General features: G+C 28.9%; 1 protein-coding gene and 1 pseudogene across 1 annotated transcript; both read right to left on the bottom strand.

Annotated features, from left to right (window-relative positions):
• Positions 1–1,433: 1,433 nt before the first annotated feature.
• LOC113554321 lies at positions 1,434–4,355 on the bottom strand (annotated as a pseudogene).
• Positions 4,356–10,512: 6,157 nt separating this feature from the next.
• On the bottom strand, positions 10,513–18,645 carry LOC113554320 (solute carrier family 25 member 35-like). The gene is made up of 4 exons (XM_026958106.1): positions 18,489–18,645; positions 13,778–14,164; positions 12,766–13,105; positions 10,513–11,639 (listed from the first exon to the last, which is right to left on the bottom strand). The coding sequence occupies exons 2-4, from the start codon at positions 14,150–14,152 to the stop codon at positions 11,422–11,424; spliced, it is 933 nt and encodes a 310-aa protein (XP_026813907.1). The 5' UTR covers positions 14,153–14,164; positions 18,489–18,645; the 3' UTR covers positions 10,513–11,421.
• Between the last annotated feature and the right edge of the window lie 623 nt (positions 18,646–19,268).

Here is a 19,268-nt window from a genome sequence, read left to right on the forward strand (position 1 = left end):
ATTGTTGTCATATAAATAATAAATTTAATATAATTCAAATATTTAATAATACAATATAATTTAAATGTATTGTAGGTAGTAATGTAGTATAATATAGTAATTAGTTACAGTTTTTTAGCAGATTTTTACTGTACAATTTTGTCTTTATTTTTACGATTACTATATTATAGGGGGGGAAATGTTATTAGTAGGTATTGGTTGACTTGATTTGAATTCAATAATAACTCATTCGTATAAGTAATATCGTCAAATTGTCAACAAAACAAATTCCTTAGGTAAAGTTCTATTATTCATTATTATATTGGATATTTGATTTTTTTGTTTTTAATTTGATGTATGGGTTTTTTTCTACATGAAACTGATTTTTCGTTTTAATTTTATAATAATGCAACTAATTTATGGCACTTATATCATGGGAATATTTGTAAGTTACTTTGAACAAGTATTTTAAACTAAAGTTTTAAATTTTGTATTTTCTTTAATGCATTCAAATTATCTATATCATACGCCTTAAAAACATCTATGTGTTGATCTCTTTAATTCATTGAACTTGAAGCATAAACAAAACTTTATAGAAACGTCATACAGCAAAAATAACATGTATAATATTATATTAACTTACCTCGAAAAATGCACCATGTTTTATCAGCATTATCAGTTATGAATTGAACAACTATTAGACTGCTGTAGGCCACCAATAGCGTTGCTAAATGACACATTAAAGATTTTCATGCAAAGTCTGTAAGTCTCTGATAAGCGTATAAACGAAGGAACGTTGAAAACAAAAATTATAATGAGAGCATCATTTCGATCGTATAAAATATATTTATGTTCAGTGTTTTGTAAAAGATACTTTTAAAATTGTTTTTAAACACAGATACAAGTACATCCTTTCAGAAAGTATTTAAAATAAATTTCAAATACTTTAAAAAAAAATATTTAAGAACAAATACAAATACTTTTCAAATACTTTTTTTTGTTTTACTTTTCTACTATAGATAACTTGCCAAATGAATGTTGTAATAACTAATTTAAAATTGTCATGTTACATTCAACTAGTTATTATTAGAACTTTTTGTGCCACTTACTAAATTGTGTAAATAGCTCATTGTTTATATAAAAAGAAAATAAGTAAAACATATTATATTATATTAAATTAACAGTTGTTAATGAAATATAAATAAGAGGATATACAGAGCAAATGAAAAAAAATAATTCCCAAAAAACGTTCTTGCATTTAAGTATATTTTAATTTTGTAATTATCATATTCACAAATGAACAAGACATCAGCAATAGGGGTTCTCAACATTTACAAATGAAAAATATAAATAAAATGTTATAATATATACAAAAAAAAAAAAAAAAATATGAGACAATTGACGAAAAATTCGTTTGAATTTTCAAAATTATGTGTATAAAAGTATTTGATTTTCATATACAAATACGTCCAAGATAGTATTTAAATACATGTACTCATATATAATACAAGACTGTAGTTATGTCTTGTTATTCAGGTGAATAAACAATTGCTAAAATTTGATAATTTAATTCAGAAAATTGCTCCAAACAAAATCGATCCGGTGCAGCGATAATTATTCCAGATTCACTCAGTAAGAATCCCGTGCTATTTACTTGGAAATTATCATAATCCCTTGTTGATAAATCCAATTTATATTTGTAATTACATGTCAGTCTTCCATAGACTATGTGAAACAGGCCCGCTCATATACATCAACCGTCCCGTGCTCATTCACAAATTTTGGAACCTATAATATAAACTAAATTAATTTTTAAATCCAGAAGTAATATTATTTCTTAAATTTAATTTAAAATTGTCATACAAGAATACAATTTTTATAAAATCCTTAATTTTTTAACAATATATAGTTGAATGTCAACGAATAAAAGCGCAGAACCATTGATGACCTATAAATCTCGATAAGTTATATATTCAACCGGATATAGTGGCAATAATGAAAACCAAAAGGATTGAATGTGTAGAAAATATCTGCCACTAAAAGTAAAATGATTAAAAACAATTTTTTTGTTTAAACCAGACGGCCAATACAAGGAAACCCAAGGTTACGATTGTTAACCAACCAAACTTAACTAACCTAGACTAAATAAGCAAACCAAGCATGACCGTGCAATTTAGGACCTACGTTTTATAGGAGTAATCCAATTTTCCAAGTAATGAACTCGAACCTAATATGATGAATGAAAACATAGAGAACATTGGGAGGATGTGTTAGTTGCGCAAAATGCTAACATGGCCAAACAAATTTTTAAAAAAAGTTGGAAATCGTATTTTTTTTTACTTTTATAATATACCTATAAAGTAAATTTGATATAATCTCAAATAATAATATCTTTAATACATTTTAATTAAAGACTTACTAAGTTTATATATATATAAAAAACTATTTTTGAAGTCAGCAATAATTATCTGGTGTAAATAAATTAAATATTTTTATGATGCATATATAATATATTAATTAATGTTGACACGTTGAATAGAATTTATATTTAATTAAACTCGAAAAAATGTGAAAATAAACATGAAACTATATATTAATAGTACCTACCTACACTTACAATCTAACATAATTAATTGTACACAAGTATTAACTGATCTTTATTTTTATTTAAAGTTGGTATATTATTAAAATATTATTCATCGAATCTGTTTTGTTATTTATAATAAATAAATTAAAAATTAATATTCGTTAGGTTAGGTTAGGTAATTAGACGTAATCTCATGCAACAAATGTCAAACCTTATCAAGTCGTAAAGTCGTAACTATTAAAAAAAGTAGATTTGCATAATACATGACTATTTTAGACTACATATATTTTATAAATGATGAGTTATGACTTATATTAAGCATATTATATTGTATTTGTATAATTATTTTTGAGTTTTGGTCATGGCCCATAGCTAGGTATCAATTTATTATATTATTATAAACAAAGTTGTTCAATGCTTAATTTTTTAAAAGCCTCTTAAAGTTCATTTGTAACTGGTTCCATAGTCCAAATTAGATTTATCTAAATTAGGTAATTGTTTTTTATTTTATTATTATTTATATAAGATATGTACAAGATGTAAACGCTATTTATCGTTTGTCATTCAATATAATATCTAGCTATATTTGATTAGATTTCTGAGCTAAACCAATGTTGTTTATTATAAATATCGATGTATACGTTTAAGTTACGCGTGAAACTGTGATGTATTCTATAGATATGGATAACACATTTTAATGTGGAACAATAATAGATCTCGAACCTCTCATGTAGTACACAAGTATGGGTATCAACTAAGGGTCAATGAAACTGTTTAATGCATTTGCTTAACCTAGGTAACGTGACGTTAGCGTATTATTATACAACTGGAGAAACATAAGAAATAAAATATAAAACATGTACTTACGCAATAATTTAAAGAAAAAATATTTTTATTTAATAAATGTATTACATCGTTTCTATATTTTAAAAGATTTTTAGATTTCTACTGTAAGCATATCTAGGAGAGAGGCAAAATAATACTTTCGCACACACTAAAATTGCAGGGGGTCAAATGCTCCTTTTCAAAATATTATGACACTGCGTTTTATGAAAACTTTTTAAATGACTCGTACAACGACGAAAAAAAATGCATGAAAATTCCGGAACTACCCACCCAATGTGCGGTCAAAAAATAAGAATTCTCATTTGGTCATTTCGCGTAAAATAATTATTAGGGTTTTAACCGATTAAGGCGCTCCTACTTTGAACTCGGCGACATGGTCCGACGCGTCCAGTGGCGTGCATCTCGAATTCATGTACGCGGCGTTCGGCTCACAGCACTTGCGGATACACGCTCTCGTTTCGCACGTGCAAAGGACGTAACCGACGCCCTGCAGCGAACGGTACGCGGCCGGCGGGTATGGTTTTTCCGGTTGTCCGGCCCACAATATGTCGTTCACCTGATGAGCGTTTTCGGGCGCCGTTTCGGAAGCGTTCATCGGACACCGATCGTCGGCAAAGGCCACGAACCGCAACAGAAGTAGCGTCGGCAACCACGCAAACCAACGGCCCATCTCGCGTAAGCGCGTGTCGACGTGACGGAGAAGATAACGTAAACGGCAAACACACCGATAGAAATATAATAACACTTTTTGCAAGTCTGCAGTGGCGCGTCCGATACGAATGGTGCGCGGTCGTGCCCGTAAGCGTTCGCTGAGACTGTGCGACTGAAGACGGAAACTGTTGGACGTGTATGATGTGCGCGATAATTGTTGCCGGTATCAAGGACATCTTGGCGTGAACCATTTTGGCGTATAGCTATTTCAACGTATGGCTGTTTGGTGTAAGACTATTTTAGCGTTAAGTTCTGGCGTATATTTAACAATAATATTTGAAATTCTAAAAGTAAAATAAATATAAAATAATTGTAAATCTCTGCAATTTGAATACGCGTTATGAATGTTAAAAATGTTTATATAGACTACAAAAGCAGAATTTACCAGATTGCTAATAGTTGTTTATGCAAGTATAATAATTAAGGAACGGATTTAAATGTAAATTGCATTTCTTTCCGAAAACATTGCTTTCTATTTTCTAAGCACAAAGTTAGTTTCGTATATCAAGGAATTAATAATAAATGTAACTTTTATTTTGCATTTTTGCATATTTTTGATGTTTTTAAGTCATTTTTATATGGAAATGGATAAAATTCAATGACAGTTAAAGAACGTCACAACACTGAAAACAAATTTAGTTTGATTTAAAGTATGTCATTATCTAAGAAATATGGTGTTGGTCTCGCACTTAAACACTTATTATTCAATGAGATACAGGCATTTGAAAATATACGTGTGACGTCATAAAACCGAAGTCGGAACGGCGGCGTACTATGTTTTACGTGCAAAAGTGTTTAGATTAACACAACGATTTCAATCGTTAAATATACCACTGGTATAACTATTACACTCCAGAAGCCTAATTAATTTACATAATATAAGTCTTACCACAGAAGAATGTTACATATTATTTAATGTATTTGTCCGCACATATTGTCTATATTATATAAATCAGGGTTCGGGAATCACAGCATTTTCATATCCATCATTGGTGATGTAAGACATAGCAGAGTGAGGTACTAAATACGTTTTATAGTACGGATAATTCGAATATGAAATTTTATTTTGCATATTTTTTTTTATATATTTATGAATATTTAAAGATTTTTAACGATTGATGGATAATATTATTATTGTTCACAATGTATTAATTATATTATAATATTAGTATTATTAAAGTATGCTCCCATTAGGTACTTCTGTTGACGTGGAACGTTCGTTTTCGGCATATTGTTTATTCTAGTTGATAATAGAAGAGCCTTCAAAAACTCCTTATAGTTCAATAAAATTATATCTAAATTACAATTTATTTTATATTTATATGAAATAAATCGTTGTTTAATTACGTGTTTATGTGCTTTTTTTCATTTTTCGTGCATATTTTGAAGTTCATTGGGTCATATATAAGCGCATATTTTAGTGCTTTTTAATGCTATAAGTTCCAAACCCCGATTATAATAAGTACTATGAGTGAAATATACAATACTTGCAAAAATTACCAAATTTATCTCCTTCCGTGATGTTAAATGTTGCAAAAAGAAAAATTTCCAATGTTGACAGTAGTATCATTTTTTTTATAACATTTCCATTATTTGGTGTACAAAAATATAAAATATTATTTTCATACATACCTACGTATAGACATATAGTAGTGGGAGCAAATTTTATTAAATAAAAAAAAATTAACTTTTTCGTAATGTATACAATGTTTCGAACAAATTCGTATGTCATTCAACGACATCACAGCCACCGAATAATCGGATCAGAATCGAATCGCACGCGTTGTCAGATCATTACAGTGGCACACGAGACGGGCAGCTCAAACGAGAGCGATACACCCGTAACGCGGAACTCTGACGAGTCACTGGAACTTTGCCATGTGCTCACTAGAACCGACGTACGCGCGACTCGTCATTTCTGTGGAACGTACCCCGCCATAACTCTGCGTATGTCGACAATGACGACGACGCACAGGGAAACGGGGTTTTACGAATATACGTTCTGTTTGGGAAACATATACTTGAACACTTACGAATAAAATGATATATTCCTACGAGTGACTGTTGATCGCATAATACGGGAACAAAAAAATAAAATATGCATTAACGCGAATATTTAATACGGATGTGACGATCTGCAGTGTTCGAGCTAAGGAAATGTTGGAATAGCGAATAGGTATGAATAAAATCACTATTTAATAATGCGAGTGCAGGCAACATAATATGCTAAAAAAAAAAAAGTGGCTTGGTGTGGTGCGATCGTACACTCAATTGCGGAAACGCTCTGAGTGTACGTATCGGCCGGTGTTGCTAGCTCCCGGATGGGTGACCACCCGGGATTTTAGTGACAAATCCTTGCCACACATACAAAAAAACGTGTTTCAACCTACTGTTCCTCCCCTCTACAAATGAATAAAAACCATCCAATGGCCTTTGTTGCCGCGGATTAATTAATAAAAAAAAAAAAAATACGCTAAAAATCAAAAAATCTTTGACAAAAAATATAGATACCAGATGCCTTTCCTGATTGCGCAAGTCTGCCCTGGTGGGTCTTGCTACGACGGAGGAAAGACAGTGAATGTCAGTGTTGGTCGCTTCGTAGGGCCTTTTATACCTGGTTCGATAGCCATAACGCAGGACCGGGGTCTCGTGTTCTGTGGCAGATAACAAGAAACCGTCGAAACCCCAATAGTGCAATCGTCGATGAACGCACAATTTAAATAAATGTTATTTTAAGAATAAGATAATATTATAATAATAATAAAAATAGTAATATTAATAATAATAAGATCAAGAATAAGAATAATAAAAGGTGCTCCCAATACTATATGACCGTACGTATATATGGCAATAATATTTTATGTTCTATGTTTTTGTAAACCGAATGATGCAAAATGTTATTAAATCATTGATACTGCTGTCGACATTGGGATATCTTTCTTTTTTGCAACATTTAACATTCATGAGAAGAGATAAATTTGGCAATTTTAAGTACCTAATGTGTATTTCACTCATAACTAGTATTATAATATAGACAATAAGTGCAGAAAAATACATTCGATGATATGCGACATTTTTCTATGGTGAGATTTATATTATTATAATGTAAATTAACTAGGCTTCTGAAGTGTAATAGTTATCCAACAGTCAACTAATAAAAATCAATGTATAAACGTTATAATTTATTTTTGTTAATAATATGCAGTATAGAACAATAATATTCATTATCCACCACGTATTTGTTAAATTTTGCTCAAGAGTAAATAAATTATTTAATAATTTACAATAATAATAAAATTCATAATCATCAATGAGTTTTAATTTATAGCCTCAATTGTTTATATATTATGTTAAAATATTTGAGTATAATTATTCTACAGGTTTTACATTTAAATAATTATATTCTTTGGTTGGTGAAAAAATATGTACCATGTATGAGCATCAATATTTAATTCTTTGAATGAATTTTGTATATTCAAATACTATATAATATACTAGTCATATTATGAAATGTGTATGTGATAATGCACATAAATCGGTAATTGTTGACATATGCATCAAAAAGACAATTAATAAGAATATCCGAGTTTCATTGCACACGAATTATACGAATCGCGTGGGTGAAACAGTTTTAGACGCAAAATTCTTCGCGGCTCAGAAACGGCTTAAGTGCTCGAGATTCGGCACTGTAAATGCATACTAATTCAACTATCAAATATCATAATATTAATATTCTAATGTGTACGATAAGTTTATACTCTCACTTTAACAGGTGTTTGTATAGGAGCTTTACACTATTCGAAGTTCGAATTTATACAAATTTTGATTACACTTGTTACGTGCACTTCGTCCGCGATCCGACATAGTCGAATTGCCTACCTGATAGGTTAGTTGCGTGTAAATTTGACTTCCCCTATGATTATGGATTAGTCACCTACTTAATACTCAAACACGGTGATCGACTTTAACATTTTCTCCTATAAGACAGCATCAGATTTTCAGGTATCGATTTGCATCTGTTGAGGGCTGATATAGCTAAACCCCCAATTACCATTTTTCATATTTATATGTATATATATATTATTCATTCAAAAATAAAAACCGGGCATGCGACGGGACACGGTATTACACCGATTGATGGCTTGTAGCTAGACACTCGATTACAATATCGACATGTTTCTATTATTTTTGAATTCAAAAAAGAAACCAAGCAAGCGATGGGACAAACTTTTACATCAATGATAAATAATTAGTAATAAGTTAAAGAAAAACTGATCTCATAAATACGGTAATCACATTTTTAGTGAACAATTTCTAGACACCCGATCATCATTCCCTACCGAATTTCCGGTGAAACAATTTTCACTCAACCACCTCGAAGGCGGCTTCTACTCACCGGGATCAAGTTTCATCAACCCCTAGTTATAAATTATAAAATAAATGTTATAATCATAATCATTATCAAGCTCTGTTAAATTTTATTCGTTTACATATTTAAAAAAAAATAAATAGTAAGTACTAATGCAATGATTCAAAATCAATAAATTATACAAATAGGTGTATTATTATATTTAGTAAAAATTTGAATATATAATACAATATAACTACAAAATGTGATAAATTCGAAATTCAAATCGTCAATTATTGTAATACAATTTTGAAATGTAGGCAAGCATTCTTCCACATAGTTAAAAATAAAATTGTGTTAAATTCGATTATTATTGTGTCGCTTTATCCTCATCTTAAAGTCGTCACTGATTATCGACAATTATTATCGTTAAAATAAGTAATAAATTATGTAAGTTCGTAGTATCCACGAAGTTGGGAGATCGTCGTCATTTATATAGTATTCAGTCGACACGCTTGGTTTACGATAACAGTAACGACATCTACCGTTGTCGTTATAAAGTTTTTGTCTCGTGTGCAAACATAAAACTTTCGGACAGCCATTTACAAATATTTAATAATCCATTTTATTTTAGATTTAATATATGTAGTATTGTAGAAATGTAGTATATAGTAATTAGTAACCAGTGGACAGTGGTAATTTTATTAAACTACAATAATTAATTTGAGCCACAGACCGAAAAAACGAATGATTTGGACCACAAAATTGTTATTAATTTAAACTGCCATCGTTTTGAAGAGAACGAATATGTTTTTTTACAGCGATTGTGTGAACACTGAAGGACAGGACTGAAGTGTGTGTGTGTTCTATAATGGTAGTGCGCGTATGATTGGTGAGCGACGACCTGAGCACGGACGGTTATATTTAATTTTCTATTTGTTTTAATTAAGTATTTACGACCGTGTTTTGCTTAATTCTTAGTAGTTGTTACTAATTTTGGCTCAATGATGATCTGGTGTATTATATGTATTTATATCTATTGTAGTTAATATTTTATAGTCGTTAAAGTTCAAGCTTTTAAAGGCTTAAATATCAAACTTAAATACGACATCGTCGTCTCTCGACCAGTCGACAGTCGTTAACTATCAACTGTTAGGTTAGGTATTCTAAGTCTTCTGATTACAATTTTCGTATTTTATGTTTTATTTTTTTTTTAATTCAGATTTCCGACTTTCAGCCAATAAAAAGTACGATGATGTTTTCTTTATTGTTTTAATATAATTTTATCTTAAGATAATACTATTAATAATTATATTATAATCACTAAATCAATTTTTATTGTAGAATAAGTGATTTAAAATTCAAAAGTTTCAGATAGCATTAGCCCTATAGCTATCCTATATAATAAGTAAAAATTGTACTTTAAGATTATTAATTACATACCTACTTCAAAATATGATTTTTAACAGAAATTTCCCATAGAATAATCAATAAAAACTATTATTTAAATTGTAAACCATAACGATTGCACGTATAATATATGATTTATTTTAAATTTTAATAAGCTGAATATTAAATATTTAATAAGTTCCTGCTAGGATATAATTATTACATTCATCGCTATCATATAAACACATGTTAACAGTAGGTACTCAATAGTAACAATGCAATATTGATAGCATACATATATATTTACGTACTGAGTACATAGTTCCTATTAATAACATTGTTAACTATGGATATTGGATACCTATTAAACTATAATTACATCTTACGTAATACTGTTAGACCGTTATCTTGCATATCTAGATATAAAAAACACAGGAATGATAATGAAGTGGTAAGTGCAAAAGAAACATAGATAGGTATTTGGGAAAAAAACCAATTTCAATACAAAGAAAAATTAGATATTGAAAATGGCCAAGTTGAAATAATATTACATACCATATATAATTGATATACTATTATAATACAAGTATAATATTATTAATAATAATTTATTTTTATTTTCATAATTTCAATAATTCAATAACAACAGATAATTAAATCGAATTTGAAGCTATCTATTAAATACTAATTGTACAATATTATTCACGTAGACATATTATGCCAAACACGAATTCGGGATTTAATCTACCTTAGATAAAACGAAAATTGAAATTACTAATCATCATTTGGCTATGAGCTATACCTACTTATTATTAAGACGAGTGCGGTGTACACCTAGCATAATGAATGACTTGTATGCACATTGTACGGGCAGGCTACATTTTAAAATTTAAATATCGGTCAAATTATAATGTACTTAGGTATATTTTTATTAATGCGATAACCCAATAAATATGATGCAAATATTTGATGAACAGTGACTAAAGATTATAAAAATATTATAAACAAAAAATATCACAATCAATACTTGGGTATCTATACGATATCGGATATACTATACTTAATATTGACTTTAAATTTCAATAGTCTACTGAGTCAGCTAATAGCTATTATACATTATGTAAGTACCAAATTACTAGGTCTGGTATGATTGTAGATATCTAATTTGTACTGTGTTGTAAATACTAAACCATTAATCAATTACTCATAATACGTACATGGTTACATCAGACTATATAATGTTGTTATAATTTAACTTAAGATATTATTATACAATTATAGACATTTCATGATTGATACGCTTGATTTGATAAAATAAAATAATCGTTGAGCGTGGGTTAAATGTCAATGGAAAAATATTTGACTTATACGTTATATTTGCTAATTTAAATGTAAAATTTTCTCTTTTATTGCATTTGGTTGAAATTCAAAACCATCAGGAACATAACCTTTAGAATATAAATATAAATGATCTAACAATTTATATAACCTTGGGATTTCCAATTTACACGATGAGTAAAAAATACACAATATAAAATCATTTAATAAAGTAATTAAAATATTAAAGACTCTGCATGGTTTTAATGCGGTTGGACACTTCTGATTCAAGTATTCTCAACCTGTCCCAGAACACCATGCTCAAAACGACATGGGGTCCGAGTCGAAGGTAGCACGGAACAACGCCTTTGTAAAGCCCGTAGATTCCTTCTTGTTTGAAAGTCTTGGTCATACATTCAATGTACGACGAATATAAAAGACCCCGGCCTTTGGCGTCAACAGCTGCGTTTGAAAAATCAGATATAATACAAAATAAATGTGTAGGTATTGCACGATTCATATACTAAGACAAAATTATTCAATACGCAGAGGGGTTAATCAAGCATGCTTAATGCACATTTTTAAACGTATTAAAATTCAGATTTTTATCATTTTTAATAGGTTCATATATTTAAGAATTATATTTTAAATTACTTAGAGTTTTTATACCATAATAATGTGTTCTATCACTGTAGCAATGAAATTTTCTGTTTTTCAGACGAGAACCAATTTTTTCTGCTGTATACCTACTGTTACACAGATGATTTTTTTTATCATGTTAATATATCTAACTTCTAAAAAAATTGAACGAAATTTATTAAAATATAAAAATTAAAGATAATGGTTTATAAAAAGGGTTTTATAGAAATATTAAACATATGTATTTTAGGATAAAGTATTTATAATATTAGGAAATTTTTTACAAATCATAAAATATTTCTTATCAATTATTATATTAATCTTATTTTATCTTTCAAACTCACTATCCTTACTCTTTTGTATCTAGAAAAATTAAATAACTATAAAACTATTCGTTCGAAATTTCGAATATAAATTTAGATACATTAATATTTTTAAAAAGTAATTTAATTATAAATTTAGTGGAAAAGGGGAATTTTTGTTTGAAAAAAAAAATTGGTATCACTACAAGACATTCCTTAAGTGGTATATTAATTATTTGAAAATAGTGTCCTTAAGTGTCTATACTTATAAAACACCAAAAATCACAATTTAATTATTAAAAAAAAAATGAGATTAGACATGCTTGGTGAACACTCTGTATATATTCAGTGGCATCGAAATATACAAATATATCAAATGTGCCAAATCAAATGTCCGATTTAGTTCTTAAACGCGTATTTAGTAAACCACGATAGGTACCTACCTAACTCGGCACTCAGCCACTATTCAATTGGCAGTCACCATATTACCCCATAGAACATTGAAATTTACTCCCTCTGCCCAAGTGGACATAATATATAAATATATACTATGTATATTATTATATATTGTGTACAGATTTCGACGCCACTTACAAACAATATTGAATGTGGGTAAATTATACGAGGATAACACGCGCGTTATGTACCTTGGTTATAGAGTCTGGTGGATACCAGATCGAATGGTGCCATCACTATTGACATCAGCACTCCACCCAGCATGCTGCATATGAGAGTGCTCAGGAATTTCTGATCCTTGGTCAACACCCCGTGATCGATGAGCGCCTCGTTGAGTAAACTTATCGTGCTCAGTTGCGTAGCCGACGCTACGCCAATGCGTACCATGGCCCCGGTTGCCCCGCGCCAAAGCCCGCGGACTACGCCGTATTTGTTGTACAACGTTAGTAGACCGTTTATCGTGCTGGTGGTGTTATGCTGATGACCGACGGCGATTGATTGAGCAGAAAATGATTGCAGGTGAATTTTTAACTAAACGATCCGAACCATAAAAATTTATGGTTTTAGTACATGTATATTATGCTCAATAAAAAATAAAAAATATGAATCTATTAACTTTCGATCATAATTAAAAGCGCATTATCGGAAATAATATAAACGATATATAATGATTATTTATTAAGGGTGACTAAGGCTCACTTAGACAATTTTTTTAGTAAAATCGTTTTTTATTATTATTGTTAAAATACTATTTTAGTCGTATACTCGTCTAAAATAAAAATAATTTCCATCAATGAATTTTCAACTTTTAATTTTTAAATCTCAAACAGTATTTTTAGTTTAATAAAATGTAGAATATTTAAAAAAAATATATTGATACGATAGAAATACACAATATATCGTATAATGTATATTGAATTATCTTTTTTTTTTATTAATAAAACAGTGAACTTTGATCGGTGTTACAGCCACCACTTCAAATTTTTATTGACGATCTACGACTACAGTACGAATACTGCCGTCGTTGACCACCTTACCGGGTATTACTCACGGGCTATATGTATGATATGAAAATATTAAAATATTACAGTAAAGTTATAAATTCGATCACTCTTCCCTGACTCTAAGATAATTCTAGGATGCGCTTGTATTAATGTATGATTTATATCGTATAAATATAAAATAATTATGAATTGCACTCACCATGCCAAGTGGACTGCCTAAAAAACCACCCAACATGCCGGCTCCGGCTCCGACAAACGCGGACTTGATCAGCGAAACGGTGCCATCGTTTTTAAGTATCCACTTTTTTTTTTGCGCCAGATCGAAAATGCCTAATCTCGTACCATTCAAAAACACTTGGTGTCCCATAGACGGCAATAGGCCCTTTTGCAGTGCCAACGGACCTTCATTTTTTGCCACTACGTAAATAGCGTGAGCGAAGTTTCTATAGTGGACTTTGTAGTTGCCTGCTTTTTTCAGCTCTCCTTGTAGCTGAAACCGGGTTTTTATTACTTCCAAAGGATTGGTGAAACACACAGCGCCACTGGCGCCCAAAGCACCCAATACAAATTCCATTTTAGGCCATTTCTAAAAATTATATTATAAGTGTAGTGACATAATAAATTACAAAAATAAATATTTAATTTATAGATAATAACGAGTACGAATTTGAACGCCAAAACACTCTATACATAAAATGTGTCCATAGCAATGTAACTGTATAAGGTATAATTGTATACAATTAAAAAAATTAAATTATTACTTTATACATTATACGCAATTATAGTGTATTATTAAGTATTGTATATTGCAATCACAATTTTTAATGATTTGATAACAAATAAAAAAAAAAAAACTATTTATACAGAGAAATAATATATACTATATATATTATAGTATACATTGATGTTGCTATGAATTATGTTCATTTAAGTACGAACTATATATGTGTATATGTCAGTATTGTGAATCATGCCTACAATAGTAGTCATCTTTAATTATTTTAATTATGATATGATATCATACGAATGAATCAAAAGGTCGGTCACACACACCACGCATATAATGTATTTAATAACACGTGGTTAATATAATAATGTTAAGTATATATCTATGATAATATTTTAACGATAAAGTATTATCTCAATTAGCATATTTTGATTCTGAACGAAGTGAAGAATGTATTGATTTTACAATGATGTATGGTTTTTTTTTTGTGTGTGTGTCTGTCATCACGATTTGGAGTAGAAATAATGCTTTGATTTTTGATTTCGGTCTCTCTTTGAAAAGTAAAATTCATCTAGTTGGTACTTTGGGGGAGTCAAAAGTAAAACATTTCCAGTAGTTAAGTAGTTTTCAAAAACGTCAGGAAAAACCTTAAAAAAGTGACGGAAAATGGGAATTTTTACGCGTAATCAGTTTTTGACAAAATTGTTTTTTTTGTTTTGCTGTAACTCAAAAATGAATCATTGTAAATATTTGAAATTTCACCAAATGTTTATATTAGCGTTATCTATTTACGGTTAAATTTTCCAAATATTTTGACCTTTTTGCAGAAAGTTGAAATTTTCGATTTTTCTAAGTTTTTATTTTTGGAATGACTATGAAAAAAAATTGGCTAACCAAAAAAATCTTTAAAATTTAATACAAGGTTTATAATAAGTTATAATTATCGTAGAAAAAAAAAATTAAAAATCGTTAGTCACAATTTTTGTTTATAAGCATTAAAGTTCAAATGTTTACGAAATATGTCAAAATCACGAAAATTTGCAAGGCATTTTGAAGTTGAAAATTCATAAAATTTTTGTAATTTATATCTTAAGTTAAAAAACCCATTACAAGGTTATACATAAGTTTTCTTTCAAGTAACCGAAAAAAAAAATTCTAGCGTCAATATAGAAAAAATTTAATGAGCGTATGAAATTTATTTTTTTACGAAATCGAGTAAAATTATAATATATTACTATTTAAATATAGGTAATAATATAATCTATCCTACTAATTATCCTGGACTGACAAATCATTTCCGTTCAAAATTGTTTTTCGTACACAATGATACCTGTCAATGCATTTAAATTTAACACATATCCATTATAGTGACCTACTCTCCATCTCTACTTATACAGCAGAGCGATATCCACTTGTCCACCGTTTTTTTCTTTAGACAAATTAATAATTGATGTCAAAAAAATGCATAGCTACAAAATTGTTATTTTGTTATCAATGTTATCACAATGTCTTTAAAAATAATATCATAAATATCAATTTTGCAAAAATATAGAAGATAATAGTTATTATTATGTATATTATTACATTTGTCTAATATGTCATAATAATAAAAAAAATTAAACATTTATTTATTTATGTTCTTCGATTACCTGGGTTAAGTTAGGTTACCAAATAAATAAATAAATAAAATACCTGTATAGTAAATTTCTATACTGCAAATAGTTATGAATGTCAAATTATTTTACGCTTTTATTGTGATATACTATAGTACTGTATACACTTTGTAAAATTGTAAAATAAATATCTTTATTATAATAATACTGATCAAAATAAATTTGATACAATTTAGTGTTGGACAAATGGTCTCTTAACCGTGATTTAGTGACCCATCATTAGTTTATTAAATTGTAGTGAACCATTAAATTAATCAATTTATACGAAACTCTGCAATAAATAGTTAAACTTTTATATCTCAAAATAAACCTACTGATTAAAAACATTGTCAAGACATATTTTAACAAATTGTTTTTAAAATATTCCGAATGTTAATATACAATTAAACTATTGACACAACTTATAGGAAAACATTTAAATTACGATTTTTTTCCTGCATATAAATACTTACCTAACTTTAATTTTGAATAGTAATCATAGTTATTATGTTTAATTTAAAAAATAGAAACTAATTTGTTTTTATAAAATAATCCAGTTATAGGTAACTGGATTTAAATAAAGATTATTATGTAAATTATAAAAATTTAAAAATTTATGCTAAAAATAATATATTTTTTAATTTACTGTACCTACACTACAATTTAACAATCACATTACATTTGATCACATTTTTACTTAACTTAATTCTAAATCTAAAAATTCATATCACTAAATTATATAAAGATTTGTTAGTCAGTGAATTTAAATCTTATAATATATGGAATTTATTGAAAAATAAAATGTGATCGCGATAATGTGAGGTATCAAACATTTTTTACATTGCGTGTTGGATTGTATATTAGACATTAGCTGCTTACACCACCATAAAATAATTCACCTTATTGGATTATTGTATTGCATGGAAATAAATATTTTTATAATACCATTGCGATAATTTTTCCAAGTGGAAGCATATCTTAATATTCAGTTTAAATTGATTGAGATATACATTTCGATACCGTGTCCACGTGTATAGTTTAGCTCCCGGATAACTGTTAAGTATATAGTTGGATTACTTTAACCACATGCAATAAATTCATAGGTATGAGATAATATTATTCAAGTATTGCAAACATCGCACGTAATAAAAAAGTAATAAGCGTGGACAAGAAACTCATTGTCTAGTTGTCTACGACTACTGATTATATTTTATATTTGTGCTTTGTAATATAATTTATAAACTATTTCAGTAATAATTGTCCACATTGGGCAGAATGCTCGACAGCAGGTACACCTATAGTATGCACATCGTGTTCCAATCAAAATCTGTAAGATTTCAACTTTTTCATAAAAAAATATAATATATGGCTCTATCTACGCGTAAATAATATAATTATAATTTTATAAATAAATATTTATTAGGAATAATTTTCATCGATTTAATATTCTGTTATTCATTTTTTAAATTATTATTTTTGTTTTGAAACAGTTGAAAACAGCTCATTTCCGGGAAATCAATTTATTTAAATACAAAATTAATAATACACATTTAAACGTTCTATAATATACATGAAAATAAAGTAACAGGGGTACTTGTAGGATCTGCTGTATAGTAGAAAATATTGAGTGTACTTTGTGTATTTAAGCAATTGAATTGAACGCTGTAACGGGCGTGTTAAATTTTAATTCAATGAATTTGAATAGCATTATTACAACGAAAAACTAAAATCGATTTTGTTAAAAACTTGTTTTGCGTGATTTTCCTTAATTTTTTTATATTTTTTTTTTTTTATCGATATTTTAAAGTGCCAACTTAATCTAATTTTCTATCAAAATCCATTTTCAAAATTCAAAATCTAAGCATTTTTTATTGTTTCAAGAAGTGATTAGCGATGACAGACAAAAAAGAACACATGATTGTTATACCAATTGCTCGCAATGCTTCGTTCATTATTTAAAAGTTTCTAAGACTATATATCAATACATAATATTTCGTGTATTCTAACGTTTATTTTAGTCAGTTAACAAATGCGTAGCCACGCATTTACCAGTTTATTTGAATTGTAATTTATATTATTGTTATATTATACTAATGTCTGACTGAAGTACTTAAGACATGTAATATTTTTTAAATGTTTATAAAACTAGCGTGATTAATAAAGAAAAAAACAGTATCACTTTTAGATAAAAAATCTCCTAAAGCAATGTGACTAAAACATGTTCGTTTAGATTTCAACATATTGCCTCACAGCTGTAGTATAATCAATACATTAACGCGCTTCTTGATTTACGGCAACGAATTTCAATGAATAAACTTAAATCAAATAAATGTAATTAACTGTTACTACTTATACTACTATGTGTCTATATATCTATCGATATATAATATAGTGTACCTGCTATAGAGTTAAACATAAGTAACTACAATAACTTATAACGTTAGTCGATTTAATATCATTAAGTGATGGGTACGTAGGTATTTCTTTCTAGTCGTGTATTTGTGTAGAATATGACATATTATTATTATTACCTTTATATTAGTCTTGAAACAAAAACGATCGGTCGTCCGTCGCCAGCAATTTCAACACGCGGACTCGTAACAGTCGAAACTGACCGACTAACAATATACACAGTAGCCACACACCACGCAGAGCACAAACGAAACGTGAATATTACAACCGACGAAGTGTCGGCCGAACGAGTGCAGTGAGCACGAGGTCGGGGTTACCCGACGACACTCGTGAACGGTCGCGGCAAACGCTCAGCTGATTATTACTATTATATAGTCGTGACCTTGACAGTGATTACAGTACTTGCTATAATATTACTATAATACTATATTATAATGCTACTTCACTAACGTTAAGTTATTTGACGTTTGTCCAAGTGTTCACACATCACGCACGGGCGATAATTAATCATTTATTCGATCATCATTTCACATTCATTTGGATTCGAACTACCGAAATGAAGAAATCCGCATTAGTCCTAAAATTCGTCAAACCGTATTGATAGCTATATGGAGGAATGACATTTATTATTTATATTATGTGGACATTTTAATGGAAAGTAGATGACGTATTTGGTATTGTTTCCATGCAAGCACGTCGCTATAGAATTATTTTCCAGGGGGAAGGCAGAGTGGGGCAAATATTTTTTTTACATGAACTAAGGTTTTTTCAGTTACCGATGAGGTTATTTAAATAAAATATAAATATTTTCGTAACGTATAACATGACATAATATAGCTATTAGCTATATAGTACAAACTTTTGAATAGTTAAAAATGTTTTAAGAATAATGTCAAATA

The sequence above is a fragment of the Rhopalosiphum maidis genome, chromosome 2, assembly GCF_003676215.2.
Source record: "Rhopalosiphum maidis isolate BTI-1 chromosome 2, ASM367621v3, whole genome shotgun sequence".
NCBI classification, from domain to species: Eukaryota; Metazoa; Arthropoda; class Insecta; order Hemiptera; family Aphididae; genus Rhopalosiphum; species Rhopalosiphum maidis.

Coding starts and splice junctions, on each gene's coding strand:
- LOC113554320 (XM_026958106.1), bottom strand. CDS start 14,152: ATGGAATTTGTATTGGGTGCTTTGGGCGCCAGTGGCGCTGTGTGTTTC. Junction 13,106..13,777: donor TAGGCAGTCCACTTGGCATG/GTGAGTGCAATT, acceptor CGGATCGTTTAG/TTAAAAATTCACCTGCAATC. Junction 11,640..12,765: donor CACCAGACTCTATAACCAAG/GTACATAACGCG, acceptor TTTCAAACGCAG/CTGTTGACGCCAAAGGCCGG.